The sequence below is a fragment of the Podarcis cretensis genome, assembly GCF_951804945.1.
Source record: "Podarcis cretensis genome assembly, chromosome: 15".
Classification (NCBI taxonomy): domain Eukaryota; kingdom Metazoa; phylum Chordata; class Lepidosauria; order Squamata; family Lacertidae; genus Podarcis; species Podarcis cretensis.
Genome location: NC_137185.1, coordinates 7354017 through 7371624, shown reverse-complemented (window position 1 = coordinate 7371624; position 17608 = coordinate 7354017). Strand labels below are relative to the sequence as shown.

The window sequence follows — 17608 nt, the reverse complement described above, 5'->3', positions numbered from 1 at the left end:
CCGTTTGACTTCCAAAACGTTTGGAAACCAAGGCGTGGCTTCCAATTGGCTGCAGCCAATCAGAAGCCATGTTGGACATTCAGGTTCCAAAGAATGTTCGCAAACCGAAACACTCACTTCCGGGTCTGTGGCAGGCATTTGGGAGCCAAAATGTTCAACTCGCAAGGCGTTCGACTTCCAATATATGACTGTATAGGGAGGGACCACAGCTCAGTGGCAGAGCATCTGCTTGGCATGCAGAAGGTCCCAGGTTCATCCCCTGGCATCTCCTGGCAGGGCTAGGAAAAACCCATACCTCAAACTTCTGCCAATCATTGTAGGACCTTACCAGCTTGGAGGCAGGACATCTCAATGACTGCCTGATTCCTTATATGCCCAGTCACTTGATTGGGGGATGGGGGTCCTCCATGCATTCAGTGTTGTGGGCCCAGGCCTGTGCAGCTCCCTCCCTCTGACTTGAGATGAGACAGGAGCCCTCCTTGCTGAACTGCACGTGAATGACAAAAGGGGTGTTCACACATTACATCCAACAAGTGTACAACCTGCGTGTCTGTGGAGCTGTACAATAATTTGCATGTCCTGTTAAACCAGTGTACAGTCTTTGCACACATGTATACAACAGGTGAGCTGTACAAGTGAAAAAGCATACACTTTCACACCAAAACTTGTACTTGTGTAGAGACAGCCTCTGCCTGCATCCAGTCAAATGTATGAACTGCTCTTTTGTGGACACAAAACGGCTGAGCTGTGCACTTGTATAGTTATTAACATGTCACGTTCAATATGCACACAGACTCCGTGTACGCAAAATCTCAGCTCTAGAAAGCAGCACACCTGCACGCTTTCACCCACACACTTGCACAGCTTGTATCTGTGTCCAGCGTAATTTGTGAACAAGCCTAAATACTCTCTGGTTCCAGGAGGCATTTTAAGGTAGCATCCATGTTTCTGTGTGGGTTTTATGGTGATCTTTTAAGTTGTTTTATTCCCTATATGGCTTTTTTATTATCAAATGTACACCGCTTAGAAAGTGCTAATGCTGAAGCAGCATATAAATGCCTTTAAAACAAATAAATAACATGCCTGAAACTATTTGAATTATCTTCTCCCCAGGAGTCCGCTACAGCCAACCGGGGAGCAATGAAGTCACTTCCTCCTCCGCCATTAGTCACCATGGCAACAGCTCCATGGTGACCACCAGCCAGGCTGCCCTACAGCAAGTGTCTCCAGCCGGTTTGGACCCAGGCCACAGCCACAGCCTGCTCCCACCGGACGGCAAAATGGTGAGCACACCTGCCCTATTGTAGCTCAGGGACTGATAAGATAAGATGGCCTAGCAAGCAAAACAAACAAAACTTTCTCTTTTTCATTTTTTTTTTTTTTGAAAACTCTGGGAGTTTGTGTGTGCATGTGTGTGTTTTTTGCACAAGACCTGTGTTAAAACAATGAGGCGTTTGTAGGGACGGGAAGGGGGAAAGCCTGAGTACACTGAGGAAAAAGTCATCAGGCTGACCTTACCTTTTCCCTGGCAACAGGTAGTGACACAGGCTTTGAAACCCGCCAATAAATGTGACACAGAGCCGTTCTCAGGGTATTGATTGAATGCCTGCTAAATTGGAACGGTGGGGTGGATCATTGTTTGCTCTTCGCTGTTGATGACATTCCATTTGATTAAAACACACACACACACACCACCTTCAATCATTCCATCCCCACTGAAGTCATTTAGCAAACTCCCATGATCCCTTTCTCTTTTAACCCCTATGACTATCTACATTCAGGCCAACAGATGTTAGCAAAAGTAATAATGGCCTGGTTCGTATGTAACAGTAAACTATGGTTTATTAAACTATGGCATAGTGTTATGTGTGAACCCAGCTAAGCAGTTTAACTATGGCTTGTTAACTATGGTTAAAGATGGATAACTAAGGTTTGCAGTTGGTTTATTAGCCTTCATTAACATTAACCATGGCTTAACATTACAAGCAAACCTACTTCTTAATTATGATTCAGGAACCATCACTGCAAGTGAAGAGCGGTAAATAATTCAAGCCACTCTCAAAGCTTGGCTGCTGCTGCTAATGCTTCTAACAAATCTGTGACATAAAAAACACACCCCATGGTTTAAGTAATTGTCTGCCAGATGCTTCAAATCTATGGTTCATTAGCTATGGTTATCATTAGGCATGGCTATCATTAGGCATGGTTTAGTGTTACTTGTGAACCAGGCCACTGTTTTTTCCAATAGAGATGGAAATAATGACAACACTAATGGCAGGGTGAGCTCTCTATCTCAAGAAGACATTATATAAAAAGAGAGCTCAGGGCAGACTTCTTGGCCATTGGCTGATCCCAGCTTTGTCCCTCCTTGACAAATGAAAGGCACCTGTTGGTCTTACTCCTTCTGCCATGTTTCAGGTGGACTCTGCCTTTTGGGGGAAGGGTGTGTGTGTGTGTGTGTGTGATTGTTTTCAAAAGCAGAGTTTGCATATTGAACCATCCCTTCATGATGCAATTAGAATCTGAAAGTGTTTTCTTAAAAGAAACCCTGCAAAACTAACCTGAGATTGGGGGTATGGGTGATTTCCTAGCGATGTCATGGGCACTGGACAATCAGTGTGTGTATATAGGTAGCATTTAAACTGTGCTGTATCATGTTTATGTGTTACGTGGAAACTCTTAATGCAAGGTACTGAGCCCCCTGATTAGAACTGGGACAGATTTAGGTTGTGATTGCCCTGTGAAACTAGTTAAACACAGCATGTTTTTCAAAATCCCTTGGAGCCTTTAAGAACTACAGTGGTTCCTTGGTTTAAGAACAGTTTAGTTTATGAACAACTTGAATTAAGAATGCTGCAAACCCGGAAGTAGGTGTTTTGGTTTGTGAACTTTGCCTTGGAATAAGAACATGTTTCGCTTCGTGTTGAGTGTGTTCTATTTGTAAATTGAGTCCCCCACTGCTATGGGAAAGCAAGCCTTGGTTTAAGAACGCTTTGGTTTAAGAATGGACTTCCAGAACGGATTAAGTTTTTAAACCAAGGTACCACTGTACTTTTTATCTAAGCAGAGGTGGTGAACCTTTTTTAAACCCTCTAGTAGCCATCTGGGCAGGACCAAGGGCCAAGGAGGCAGGTCTAAAGAGGTGGGGCTATGAAGGTCCTCTTCTGCTAGATATAAGCAGGAGCTGAGCTTTTGTGCAGGTTGGTGGGTGTCTAGATGAAATTTAGTTATAATGCTACAGTTTTACTTCTTTTCCATTTTGTAGGCTTATAGAATTATTACCACATTGATATATAAAATGGTTTTATGCTGCCTTTCATTTAGACTTGGGATTTCTGTTTTGATGTATGTTGTGAGTGCTTTCTGGTGCATGATCGTCAAATTATATTATTATACATCCTTCAAATAAATAAAATCAAATGAAATCTGTCTCCTAGCCCCATCAGGTAAAAATCAGAATCTGCATTGGAATTTGCCTAGGCATTTTGCCAATGTTTTAATTCCCGACATGTGTTAGTCTGATCTCTGGGTGTGCAGTCAGTCTTTTATGACTCTGCACTCAGGGTCATAACGCTGGAGAGTGTCTCTGCAAGTTTTCTTTGTGACCATGGGGTCGAATTCTTTCCTGGTCAGGTGACTCCCCTCCCCTGTCCTTATTAATTCATATATTTTTCTGTCCCTAATCGCTTTTTCAAGATTTGCTGATGCATTAAATGGTTTGTGTAAATGGGGTGGTTTTTTTGTATCACATGCATGCCTGACTGAGGCGACCTGGACTTGAGGAATTTCTCCTTCCTCAAGGTAAGCATACAAGGAATTGTGTCCTGAGTTGAAGGAAAGCCCCCCCCCCCTTCTTATAATGTATGATCAGAGAGCGCTGAAAGCTTTAGTAGATATGCCCTCTGTAAGTTGCTTTCAATCCATCAGTGTTCCTGGTGGACTGTAAGGAAGAAATAGACAAATCTATAGTGTTTGGTTTCTTTACATCTCTGCAGCAATTTACTTTTTAAAAAAAAAGAATCTTCATGAAAATTTCCAGCAATTTAGTGCAATTCCCCCCCCCCAATAAATACATATTTGTATGCAGTTTTGACTAATATAACCATTTCTGCAAGCCAGTTCTCATAATCTAATGCATTTTTTCTATGTTAATTTCACTAACGCATGCATCTTTATGCACACTTTCACCTAAGTATGCATTTTTGGTTGGTTGGAGAGCTGCATCACAAAAATTCAGAGACATGCCATTTTTGAAGGATACTTGCATTTCAATTTGCATATTGGTCTGCAAAGTGCAAATACCTTTCTCATTAAAAATGAAAACACAAGCCAGTTTTCTCCCCCATTCCTTCCCTAGGTTGCCTCAGATGTTTATTAGAAGTTCCTCAAGGAGAAGGGCTAACTCCAGCCTTATTTGTTATTTATTTAATTATATTGATACCCCATCTTTCCTCCAAGGAGCTCAAGATGGAGTACAAGGTCCTCCCCATTTTTAACCTCACAACAACCCTGCTAGTCATGTTAGGTTATAATAATAATAATAATAATAATAATAATAATAATAATAATAATAATTTATTATTTGTACCCCACCCATCTGGCTGGGTTTCTCCAGCCACTCTGGGCGGCTTCCAACAAAGACCAAAAATACACTAAAATGTCACGCATTAAAAATTTCCCTGAACAGGGCTGCCTTCAGATGTCTTCTGAATGTCAGGTAATTGTTTATCTCTTTGATATCTGATGGGAGGGCGTTCCACAGAGTGGGTGCCACTACCGAGAAGGCCCTCTGCCTGGTTCCCTGTAGCTTTGCTTCTCGCAATGAGGGAACCGCCAGAAGGCCCTCGGCACTGGACCTCAGCGTCCGGGCAGAACGATGGGGGTGGAGACGCTCCTTCAGGTATACTTAATATATACTTAATAACTTCAGGCTGAGAGGCAGTAACTGTGGGTAATTTATAGTGGCAGCTGCCAAGCATGCCTCTGCGCACCGGAAAAGAGAGCCCCGGGCAGTGGCAATAGCTGCCCGAGGATGCCCCTCTTATGACACCAGGCTTGAAAGGCTGCTCACCTATCACTAGATAGGCCTATCACTTGATCTTGTGCTCTGTGTGTGGCCAGAATGGTGTGTTAAGTGTGTTGGACGGCATGTCCTCACTGAGGCCGGCTGCCTGGCCAATGACCCCCGTGAGGAGAATGCGAACTTTAGCACAGACAATGATGCCGTTGCCATGGGGCCAGGCAAGTGGACCTTCCTGCCCAAAGTGTAATGGCAGCCATCTTGAAAACAGTTCAAAACATCCACCGTTCAACCTCTGAGGTGTTTTTGCCCTCTCTTAGCCCCTTGTTCCCGAGCCACCGGTTCCTGGTATTATAACACTTATTTCCCCTCTTTGTTTGGGCAATGCCAGCTTTCAGTACCAGAAGTGTGAGAATATTCTAGAAATTCACCTTGTGGGGTTATTTTCCTTGGCCTAGCTTGACTGATTCATGTCACACTGGGTGGTTTTTATAGTTGCTTCCTCTCCCTTGGCCAGGGATGCATAGTTCTCTTCTGAGACAACCTGGCCTTCCATCCAGAAAGTCGTTTATTGACTACCGTAGCCAGGCTCACACGGCACTCTACAAATAATGTTGCCCCCCTCCCATGAAATGTGAGGCCAGTTTTTGGAAGGCCAGGTGATGACGCCTGTAGGAATGTTGAAGGACTTTTGAGATAAGAATAGCAAAATCATTCAGGGCCAGGGAAGAGCATGTGTGGTGTTGTGGTAAGTGTGTTGGACTTAGGACCTAGGAGCACTGGGTTCAAATCTCCACTTGGCCATGAAGCTCACTGAGCGACCGTTGGCCAAATCGCTTAGCCGGATAAGGGTTGTGAGCATAAAAGGGGCTGTGGTAAACGGTGTTAAGGCCCTTGGAGAAGAGGAATGTAAAAGTAATAGTAAATCTATAAAAGTCTCGGGTGCTACTGGGTTTCCCCCAAAGGAAAATTTGAGGCGAATTGGAAGGCAACTGCTCAAAGTAAGCATCTCTGGGAATTCTGAGGTAAAACAACAAAAGATTTCTAAAAGGACATACAACAGTAGTAAAGGCTGCATCACAAACCTCTGTGCACAATCTTACTTATTTGTAACTTTTATATCCTGACTTTCTGCCTGTATGAGACACTCAGTGGAGCTAGAGCTGTTGGGCTGACTGTCCATGCCTCAGTTTTGAATTGCCCCTTCTTCCTTTCTTGGCAGATTACGGCGCCAGGAGGTGGGCTTCCCCCGGTCAGTACTCTCACGAACATCCACAGCTTTTCCCATCATAATCCACAACAGTCCCAGAACCTCATCATGGCGCCGTTATCAGGTGTCATGGCTATCACACAAAGTAAGTGCTTTTCTGCTGGACTGGAAGGCTGTATCTTTCTTTATATGATATGCAGTGTGAAGGGCATTTTAGAGGGAGAGGAGACAAGTCTCTCCCCTGAGGATCTTACAGCCCAAAGTTCAACAATGGGAGAAGAACCGAGGAAAATGGAAACAAGTGTGAACACGGAAATAACATGTTGTTATTTCAGTTACACATACTTAAGCTTAGGTACAGCAGGATAGGTATAGGCAACATGGTACCCACCAGATGTTGTTGGACTGCAGCTCCCATCTGCCTCAGCTAGCATAGCCAGTGGGAATGGCTGATGGGAACTGTAGTCCATCATTCGTATGGGAAGCACCACATTAGCTGTCTGCAGCAGAGCATGTGGTGATGAAGGGGTTGGGCCAGAGGCTTCATAGAAAAAGTGAGCTTTGAAGAGGGGAAGGAAGGAAGGCTTTTTTTGGCTAGCTGTGGATTGCATTCAATGTTAGTCATACACAGAGTAAACCCATTCATGAACATAGCTAACTTAGGTCTACTGATCTCATTGGGTTTACTCTGAGTACACCTTTACCTTTGCCTTTTTTTACTCTGAGTAAAGCTTTAGAGACTTTCATTAAGAATTTCTAAAAATTTTATACAGTGGTACCTCTGCTTACTGGCCCCTCTTGTTACGTGGCAAACCCGGAAGTATATTTCCGGGTTTCGCTGTGCACACATGCGCAATAGCGCTCTATTGTGCCGTGCGCATGCGCAGAATGGGCACCTCCAGTTGCGGAAGCCTCGGGATCTGTACCACCATGTGTGAATCAAGGCAGAAAGGTAATTGATGTATGTTAGGAATAATCTGGGGGACCTTTTCCAGTTCAAGGAAGCATTCCCTTGTAGGAATTGCGTGACAGTGGTGGTCAGAGCCGGAAGCAAAGTGGGAAAAGCAGTGGATGAGACTCATATACCTTTGCACTGTGGATTACATTCCGGACATGCAGAAAGCTGCAAGGGCCCAGATTCCTCACCCTGTTCTAATTTGTTTCCCCTTTCCCCCTTTTCCTCTCTCTCTCTCCCAGGCCTAAACAGTTCCCAAGCACAGAGCATCCCCGTCATCAACAGCGTGGCCAGCAGCCTGGCAGCCCTGCAGCCCGTCCAGTTCTCCCAGCAGCTGCACAGCCCCCACCAGCAGCCCATCATGCAGCAGTCGCCCAACCCTATGGCACAGCAGCCCTTCATGGTGACGCAGCTGCAGAATTCACACAGTAAGGATCTTGTCAGGTATTTCCCGAGGTGAAAAGAGCGACTAATTGTGCCCACGTCTCCACCTTACATTTAAAGCGGTATTATACTGCCTTCACAGCCATGGCTTCCCCCACAGGATTCTGGGAGTTCCATGGGGAAGAGGGATTGATTGTTAAACTGCTCTGGGAGATAACAGCTCTCTGTGGGAAAGACGAGAGTCCCTAAGAACTCTCAGCACCCTTAGTGGACTACACTTCCCAGTATTCCTTGGGGGAAGCCATGATGCTTTAAAGTGCTACAGGAGGGCTTTAAATGTATGATGCAGATGTGGCCGAGGTGCTGTCTGTCTGTATTGTTGGGAGGAACAGTTTTTACAGGGGCCAGAATTTTAAAATGTTGAATCTCCTTCCTAGTTCTCGGTTTCCCAGAAAAAAACAGAATCTGTGAATCACTGTCTTAGCGAAAGTAGGGTTTGCCTTGCTTTTAACAGAACACAGCCCTGCCTGGTCCAAGTCCAGTTTAAAATAAGGAACCCTAAAACGGTAGAATTGGAGGGGCCTGGACAGCAGACAGAAGCGAAAACAGGGAAGAAGGGGCACTGTGGTGTAGTAGTTAGACCTGGGTTCAAATCCTCATTCGGCCTCAGAGCTTACAGAGTGATGTTGGGGCCACTCAGCCTTTCTTAGCTTCAGTTCTGTCACTGGTTTGTTCCAAGGATAAGGGATGGCAGGGGCACTACGTTAGGGGCATAAGAAGATGGAATTGATTTCTGTTCTGACCCATATTTATTGCATGCAGCACTGTATCTATTCCGCTGCGGTTCAGCTCCCCATATTACATTATTTGCCTCGCTGTCTGCTGTGTTGGAAATTTACATAATCATTATGTAATTATTCAGTTTCCAAGCTGAAAACAACAGCAAATACTAACTGTGTTCACTCGATTGGTTTCTGTTCTGGATGGGGGACCAATAAGTGTAATTTGTGCTCCCGCTTCCATTTCTAACAAATTTTAAAACTCCATAAAATAAAACCCCCAACTAATGATATAAGAGTCATCGTCTCTTGGAGTGAGTCTTTCTCCATTGATAGGGTGAGCCTGTTTATACTGTAGTTGCACGCTAAAAGGGCTGCCTGTCTTCCCCACTGCCTCACATGACAGAAGTGCTGTTGTCGTTTCCCTCCACAGTGTACGCGCACAAGCAGGAACCCCCTCAGTATTCCCACACATCCCGGTTCCCTTCAGCCATGGTGGTCACGGATACCAGCAGCATCAGTTCGTTAACCAATATGTCTTCCAGTAAACAGGTAAATAATGAACAGCCAAGTCTTCTTTGTGAAAACTGGTACGCCAAACAAAGCCACAGATTCAGAGCACAGCCCGATATGAGCTGGGGTTCTGCCAGCCTCCTAGCTGACTGACAACACTCCTATACAACTAGAGTTGCCACATCTCCTGAGGGAGGCGAGCCCTGGAGTTAGGGGCTGGAGCCTGATAAGATGAGGAAGGACCTAACAATGTGTTAGCACTTGGAGGGTCTGAGGAAGAACCTTGTTGTGCCTAGTGCCTCAGGGGTGGGATTTGAAGTCACGAAAGGATAGCCTGGCCCTTACACCTCCTCTTTTTATGAAACCTTTGGAGACACGTTACTGCACCCCTCCAAAAAATAAAATAAAAATCCCCTAACCAGTCCATTTTGCTGTAAATGGCCTGAGCCATTTAGCGAGGAGTTCTAACAAAAGGTCCTCTTTTCTCCTGCTTTAAAGGCAGCTTTGCAGACCGTGGGAAATATTCAGCCTTTATCGATTAACAGATAGTTAGAGGAGAAAACCTTGAACTTCTCAAGAGATAAGCTTTCGCGTTTTAAAAGAAAACAAGGCGTGCCAAAATTATTATAATGGGCTGGGTTCAAGAATGTCTAGAACGAGAGCCTGGATTCCCATACAGGGCCAGTGTTTCCTGAGGTTGCTCAGAAGGGGCTGATGAATGGAAGTCTCTGTGGGTGCTTGCGGCCAGGGTTTGCTTCAGTGTTGGGTGCATTGAGAAAGGGCCGCCCATTGCTCAGTGATTAGAACACATGTTTCACATGCGAAACTTTCCAGGTTCAATCTTGAGCCTCTCCAGACAGAACTAGGAATGTCTCCATTCTAAAACCCCGGAGAGCTGCTGCCAGTCAGTGTCGACAATACTGAGCTAAATAGAGAAGTGGTCTGACTTGGTGTCAGGCAGCTTCCTATGTTCCTAAGTCCTAACTTCCTAGTGGTGCAGCAATAAAACTGCTAGCACATTTGGCAAGGGTCCGTTATGGTTTCAGAATGGATGGAGGAACTGCGTTTTGAGATTCCTGCTTTGCAGGGGGTTGGACTAGATGACCAGGGCTCACTTCCAACTCTACATGGTCCTATGATTCCACAGAATTTGATCTGGCTGGAACTTCCATCCCCTGGCAGACTGCTGAATGGGGCTAAGTCTAGTTTAACTGATCATCATGACCAGCCTAGCAACCATAACGCCAAACGTGGCTCAATGAGAAATGGGTGTGAAACCCCCTTGGAGAATTTCCTCTTAGCTAAAGTTTAATTATCCCCCTAAAAATATTCATCAGATATTTTTGCCTGATGCGACAACCTCATTCCAGTCCTAAGGATGTCTATAAACATACAAATAACCCTCCAAGACATTTTGCCTGGTTTGGTAAGGATGCTTTTGAGAAATCCCTCAATCGTTTTGCCTAAGAAAGAACCACGAGATTACAGTGGTGCCCCACAAGACGAACGCCTTGCAAGACGGAAAACCCGCTAGACGAAAGGGTTTTCTGTTTTGGAGGCGCTTCGCAAAACGAATTTCCCTATGGGCTTGCTTCGCAAGACGAAAATGTCTTGCGAGTTCCTGCGGGGTTTTTCCCCTTTTTTCCCCCTTTTCCTAAGCCCTAAGCCGCTTATCAGCTGATCCGCTAAAAGCTGCTAAACCGCTAATAGCGCTAATCTGCTAAGCTGTCAATGGGCTTGCTTCGCAAGACGAAAAATCCGCTATACGAAGAGCCTCACGGAACGGATTAATTTCGTCTTGCGCGGCACCACTGTAGGTCCCATCACAAGCAGTTTAGATCCATCACAGCCGGTGTGTGAAATCTGTGTGTGCACAAAAATAATTTCCCCCTCTAGTTTACACCAATTTACAACACTGAGCTTTTGTTCACCTTGTCTGGAGAGTTCCTTCTGGACATTTTCAGTTTCCACCATCCTACCTGATTTGTTTATATGAGCATGTTGTCCATATTGGTTGGTGGCAACCGTCTGGATTTGGAACCACATGAGGCCTTGCAGAGAAGTGTTTACCAGACTGCACTGGAAGGCGAAAGTGTTGTTTTCAAAGCCCGCCACTCCTGTTGGGTTCCCACCCTTTGTAGTGAGCCGGAGAAACCACCCTTCTCCATCAGTCAAGCAATCAGGCACATCCACACCACTGGGGGAAGAAGACCATTTCCTTAGCAAGGCTCTATCGATTCATCTGCCAGGCACTCAGCCATAACTTTGTCCTTGATTGATTATTCCATCTTGCCCTCCAGTTGACTTTGATGCTTGCGTGTTGGAACAAGCCCTCCTGGATTCAGGAAGCGTCCTCTTAATCAAAACCCAGCATGATGCTGCTTGCTCAGCCTTGCTGGGGCAGTCAAACGTGGGCATGGGTGCTGGTGCTAAAGAAAACTCAGCTTATCGTTAGAAGAGAACTGTTTGGGATAATCGGCAGCAATCAGCTGTTTCCCCATATTTATATTTATATTCAGCCATTTTTACACACACACACACAACACACACACACACACACACACTGCATAATCAAAAACAATTACTAAGTGGTTTACATAAAATAATACAAAAAAATTATTGTTATTAAATTTATTTGTTTGATTCCTATAAAAATACCTTGTTATAATGAGGCTATTATTGGACTGTAATTGAAAACTAATAAAAATCATTATCAAGAAAAATACCTTGAAGCAATTTGACAGCAAAAACATCAACAATAAAAACTACCATTATTTCGAAACAATTAAAGCAATTCCACATGTCAAAATGACTGCCGTAAAGGTAAAGGTACCCCTGCCCGTACGGGCCAGTCTTGACAGACTCTGGGGTTGTGCGCCCATCTCACTTAAGAGGCCAGGGGCCAGCGCTGTCCGGAGACACTTCCGGGTCACGTGGCCAGTGTGACATCGCTGCTCTGGCCAGAGCCAGAGCCAGAGCCAGAGCCAGAGCCAGAGCCGCACACAGAAACGCCGTTTACCTTCCTGCTGGTAAGCGGTCCCTATTTATCTACTTGCACCCGGAGGTGCTTTCGAACTGCTAGGTTGGCAGGCGCTGGGACCGAGCAGCGGGAGCGCACCCCGCCGCAGGGATTCGAACCGCCGACCTTTCGATCGGCAAGCCCTAGGCGCTGAGGCTTTAACCCACAGCGCCACTTGACAGCAAAAACATCAACAATAAAAACTACCATTATTTTGAAACAATTAAAGCAATTCCACATGTCAAAATGACTGCCATACACATACACAAAACAATCAGAAGCAATTCCATATTATAACAACATACTGTATTAAAAACAATTTCATATGTAAGAACAATTTCAAACCAAAGTACCGATAGAGACTGGAATAAATATACCTATATATGTATTTTTAAGCTGCCTTTCAGACTGTATCCTTCTTAATGTGACTTGCATTAATAACAGTTAACAAACATTAGCGCATACAATCCAATTTACAGTGTAAACGGTCAATTTAAATAAATCCAATATAATAAGAAGAGCCTGCTGGATTGAGCCAGTGGCCCATCTAGTCCAGCATCCTGTTCTCACAGTGATCCACCAGATGCTGGTGGGGAAACCAGCAAGCAGGACCTGAGCTCAACAGCACTCTTCCCTTTTGTGGTTTCCAGAAATTGGTATTCAGAAGCATTGCTGCCTCTGACAGTGGAGGTAGAACATAGCCATTGTAGCAAGCAGCTATTGAAAGCCATAGAACCATAGAACTGTAAAAGTGGAAGGGACCATGTCTAACCCCCTGCAATGCAGGGGGGGGGGTTGCCCAAGGTGGGGTTCAAACCCACAACTCTGAGATTAATTGTCTCATGCTCCACCGACTGAACTACCCCAGATGGCCTCTTTTAAAGCCTTCCAAGTTGGCGGCCATCACTGCCTCCTGTGGGAGCGAGTCCCATAGTTGAACTTTGCTCTGGGTGAAAAAGTACCTTCTTTTGTCTGTCCTGAATCTTCCAACCTTCAGCATCATAATACAGTTCAGCAGTCAGCAGCAAAGCAGCAAAGACCCCAGCAGTAGCATGTGCAATCAGACCTCCAATAACAGCCACAAAAGATGATTTTTAAAAAAATCCTTTTTAAAAGCCCTTTAAAAAACATAACAAAAAACTTGAACTGATGCAGCCGGCTGCATATTTACCAGACACTGAGGAATTGGGGATGAAGTCAGGGAAGTTCAGAGTGGAATGGTCCTTGGTGCCATCCCCAGATGTGCCAGAAATACTTGCACAAGAGAAGCCCATTGTGCAAGTAGCTCTCTAGTCCAATGAGGTTGCTTTGCCTTCCTCTGACTTGGGAGGACTCCAGCTCAGAAGCCCTAGTGCAGAAATAGCCCTCCAGAGGTTGCTGGATTACAATTCTCTTTATCCTTGACCATTGGCCAGGCTGGCTGAGGCTGATGGTCGATGGAAACCCAACAACATCTGGAGGGCACCATGTTGGCTACCACTGTGTCCTAGTGCAACTGCATTCTCCCCTGCTCTATCAGAGCCAGCAAATGCTAAAGCAGGGTGGGCCCCTTTAAACGAAGAGGCTCATCTCCTTGTTTTTAAATCTTTATGACTTTTGTGTTTGACTACTATGACCTATTTTTAAGATTAAAGGGAAATTCGTGGAAGGAACTCGAGTCGACCTTAGAAAAGGCTTTAACATTTATAAGAAAATTGGATAAGTAAAATCTGGCCAAGTAAATGGTTTTTTTTTTCCAAAATATATATATATATATATATACAATAATAATTTGCAAAGGATGAGAGATATGAATTTGCTGAGTTAATGTAACTGAATTAGGATGTATGAAGGGGGGGTGGGGGGAGGTCAAGAACTGGGGTTAGGAAAGTAAGGTTATGAAATTTTATACGTGTTGTCTTTGTCTATGTGTGTGTATGTTTGTCTTTATAAAATGTGAAAATTTAATAAAAATATTTAAAAAAAAAAATAAACGAAGAGGCTCATCTCAGCTAGCTACTGAGCTGGAGCTGGAGCTCCTATTTCAGGCTCAGTCTGAGGGTGGCTGGTGCTGAAGCAACATTTGAGTGCTGCTCTTATGGAACGGCCAGGCTGAGCTCTGCAGAGAGCTCTCCAAGGTGCTACTGAAGCCCCTCCCCCTTTCTGTACTTTAACCTAACCAGCTAAACCGATTTGTAAATAAACAACAACAATAATTGTATACTGCCCTTCATCTGTAGATCTCATGGCGGTTTACAGCATAAAAATGTAAGATCAAAACACCATCCTACAGTGTAAAAGAAGGGACGCGGATGGTGCTGTGGGTTAAACCACAGAGCCTAGGACTTGCTGATCAGAAGGTTGGTGGTTCAAATCCCCGCGACGGGGTGATCTCCCGTTGCTCGGTCCCTGCACCTGCCAACCTAGCAGTTCGATAGCACGTCAAAGTGCAAGTAGATAAATAGGTACTGCTCCGGTGGGAAGGTAAATGGCGTTTCTGTGCGCTGCTCTGGTTCGCCAGAAGCGGCTTAGCTATGCTGACCACATGACCCAGAAGCTGTACGCCGACACCCTCGGCCAATAAAGCAAAATGAGTGCCGCAACCCCAGAGTCTTCCGCGACTGGACCTAACAGTCAGGGGTCCCTTTACCTTTACTTTTAAAGAAATGCTCTTTTCTCCAAGATAATCTTTTTGTACGTGGTAGGTGTGGGAAACCCTTTTGACCCTGAGGGGCCACATTCCTTTCTGAGCAACCTCCTGGGGGCCACATGCCAGTGATGGGCTAGGCCGAGAGGCAAAAGTGGGCACAGCAATGAATGTAAACATTACCATTGTGCAGTAGGCTAGCTGATACACACACACACACCCTTCTCTGTCCTCCCATCTCAACAAGCAAGAGACATAATCAGAGTTCAATGACACATTCCAGCCTGGGAAGAACACTCAAGGAGGGCTTGAGGCCTGGCCAGTGAGGGGGTGGCCTGGGGAATTTAGCCCCTGGGCCTGAAGTTCTCCACTCCTGGTATATGACTTCTAACCTCTGCCTCCCTCTTCTTTCCCTCACCTCATACCCCTGCCCCTTTTAGTGTCCGCTGCAAGCTTGGTGATGCTCCATACCTCACTTCCTTTGCCTATAGCAACCAGAGATTATTTCCCCTCATCATCCTGCCAGCGAGCGACGATAGAGTCCTGGGGCCAGGAGGTTATCAAGAGGTCTGGCGCCATACCAAAGAGAGCCCACCAAACCTGGCGAGAGGGCTGGAAGTTTCAAAGACAAAACATTTTGGTGACTTTTGCAAGGGGTGCAAAGATAACATCCCTGTGGGTCTCTCTCACACCACACCCCCCAGCCCACAGTATTTTCCAAGACTTACTGTCTTTTAAGGATTTTGATAGTATTTTTCCTTCCCTGGGGGCATTTCTTTGCGAGAGAAGTGAGAACAAAATGGATATTGGACTGAGGAGGAGTTTGGAGAGAGTGCAAAAGCTGAAGATCAATCATATTTATAAAAAGTTACATTCCTCTACCAAAATGGACCAGAGAGTGAAATTGGGGCTGTTACTTCAGGTTGTGGAGGATGAGCTGCCTGTGCTGTTGAACTGAGCCAACGGAACTGTATATAGAGAAACGCGGTGATTTCCCGGCTCCTCCCTTTCCTCCCCCCCCCACACAGCCTATCCAGAGAGATTTATATATTAAAGAAAGTTAATGTTGTCCAATGGATGTAAAAGAAATTAAGTGCAATGTTCCCTTACTTGTACATAGAACAACAAGGTCTCTTTATTATTTCTCTCTCTCTTCTTGGGAAGGGCAGAAGTTAAGTTTGCAGTAATCCCAGGGGTTTTTGTTTGTTTAAAGTTTTTTTTTTTAATACACACAAGAGGGAAGGAGAGAACAACCTGAGGACATAAGAGCTTCCTGGATCAGGCCAGTATCCCACTTTTCCCACAGCATATTGCCTCTGACTGCAAGTAGAACACCTCTCTCGTGGGTAGTTGTCTTGTCTCTCATGTTCCTAGCCAAATGCGATCATTTACCAGCATTCCTTATGGTGTGTTTTGGGTGGGGAGATAGAAAGGATTATGTTCCAAGTGATGTGAAAACTGAAGACTGAAAGTAACACTTGGATTATTGGCCACTGTCAGGCTTCGGGGAATCAGATTCCTCCCCCGGTGGCAGTAATTAAACAGATCAAACAAAAGGGAGCATTCTTGCCAGATAGTTTCTTTAATAATCACAGCGAGAGACAAATGAATGCATATCTCTCTAAAAATGGCGTGGGTCCTAGTTAAGGTTCACCCCCTCCGTCCCCATTAATCTACGTCACTCCTACGTTTGGTAATCTGATCTTGTTGCCTCTGCGCTTTCTGTTCTATCCCTCTCAGAGCCCGTCTAGTCCTAGGCGAAGGGGAGTCAGGAATGCTGTCCAAAGACACTGAATCTGCCAGCTGTCCCTCTCCTGGTGTTCCCTCTACTAGCTGTTCCTCATCCAGTATTTCCCAGCTTTTCCCCTCTAGACTATGCCCCTCTGCAAACCACTGTTCTAAATCAATACTGTCCTCCTGGCCTTGGGAAGGGGGAGGAGCTCCCACCATTCCTCCAGCCCCTGACATCCACATTCGACCTGGGCAACATTGCAAGGGCCACCTACCAAGGGTGAGTGTGCCCAGAACACATGCAGCATTCTCCATCCAGGCAAGCAAGAAATACCATCTCAGTTCAAGGAACCTTCTGGCCAAATACAAATTCATGCAGGAAGGGTCAGTGAGGGGTGTAGCCCGGGCAAAGTCCTGAAGACTGGACAAGAGATGGCTGGAAGACTTTTGGCACCTGGTCTCGAGGTAGAGGGTGCCTAACAAAATCTGCCAGCCCTTCTCCCCCTAAGTTAAGCCAAACTCTGCTTCGCTGCGGCCTTCTAAAAGCAGCAAGGGAGATCACAAATGGAAGAGACCCTCTCCCACCTTCGTAATCCATGCCACTGCCATGAAAGGGACTGAACTGCATGTCTTGGGCTTGGTTATATCAACACCATAGACAAATGGTTCTGAATGGTTGCTTTGTCTCTGCAAGGCAGGGCCGCATTCCCTTTTGGGCAATGTTTTGGGGCCCACACGCCAGTGGTTGGGAAAGCCAGAGGCAAAAACAAGAACATTATTAAATGTGAATTTTGCCTCTGTAAAGTAGGCTTGTTTCTACACACACACACACACCCCAACCATTGCCTCTCTATCCAGACAAGCAAGAGGCATGATCTGAGGGCACAAACCAACTGGCACAAAAATTCAAGGAGGGTGCAAAGCAGGGTTGGCGAGGGGTGTGGCCTGGGAAGGTCCTGAGGGCCTGATGGGGAGAGGCTGGGGGCCATAGTTGTCTCTTAGGCCAGAACTAGGCCATCCTTGTACTAGGACTTTGAGGAAGAGGTCTAGACCCCTGTTATCAGCAGTGATGCGAGACTCAATTCTTGTTATTCATTGCAAGCCTGATACCTGGCGACTCCCAAGGAAGGCCCTCTTCCCAATAAAGGACTGAGTCTCTTCCCACCAGCTGCCATTCACTCTCCAGTACCTTCACACAGGAGCAGAGATCACAACTCGGTGGTGGCAGGTCCATGAGGGCAAATGGCCCACCAACCTCCACCTGCCTTCTTCAGCCAGTGAACACCTGTCTGCCTTCTTACAGTCTCAATGGGCATCAGTCCCCACCGGATCACATAAAAGGATTTGACACAGGGAGGCGTTAGAGCACTT

At 45.6% G+C, this 17608-nt stretch overlaps 1 protein-coding gene across 3 annotated transcripts in view; it reads left to right on the top strand.

Annotated features, from left to right (window-relative positions):
* HNF1B (HNF1 homeobox B) overlaps positions 1 to 15595 on the top strand; it is a 60711-nt gene extending 45116 nt beyond the window's left edge. For 2 of the 3 annotated variants that reach the window (XM_079955646.1, XM_079955644.1), the window contains exons 5-9: positions 1114 to 1283; positions 6243 to 6375; positions 7428 to 7613; positions 8782 to 8900; positions 14947 to 15595. In XM_079955646.1, coding sequence (XP_079811772.1) covers positions 1114 to 1283; positions 6243 to 6375; positions 7428 to 7613; positions 8782 to 8900; positions 14947 to 14967 — 629 coding nt within the window. In that variant the 3' untranslated portion in view covers positions 14968 to 15595. Of the gene's footprint in view, positions 1 to 1113; positions 1284 to 6242; positions 6376 to 7427; positions 7630 to 8781; positions 8901 to 14946 lie in introns of all 3 variants that reach the window. The other variant, XM_079955645.1, reaches the window with a different exon arrangement.
* Positions 15596 to 17608: the final 2013 nt, after the last annotated feature.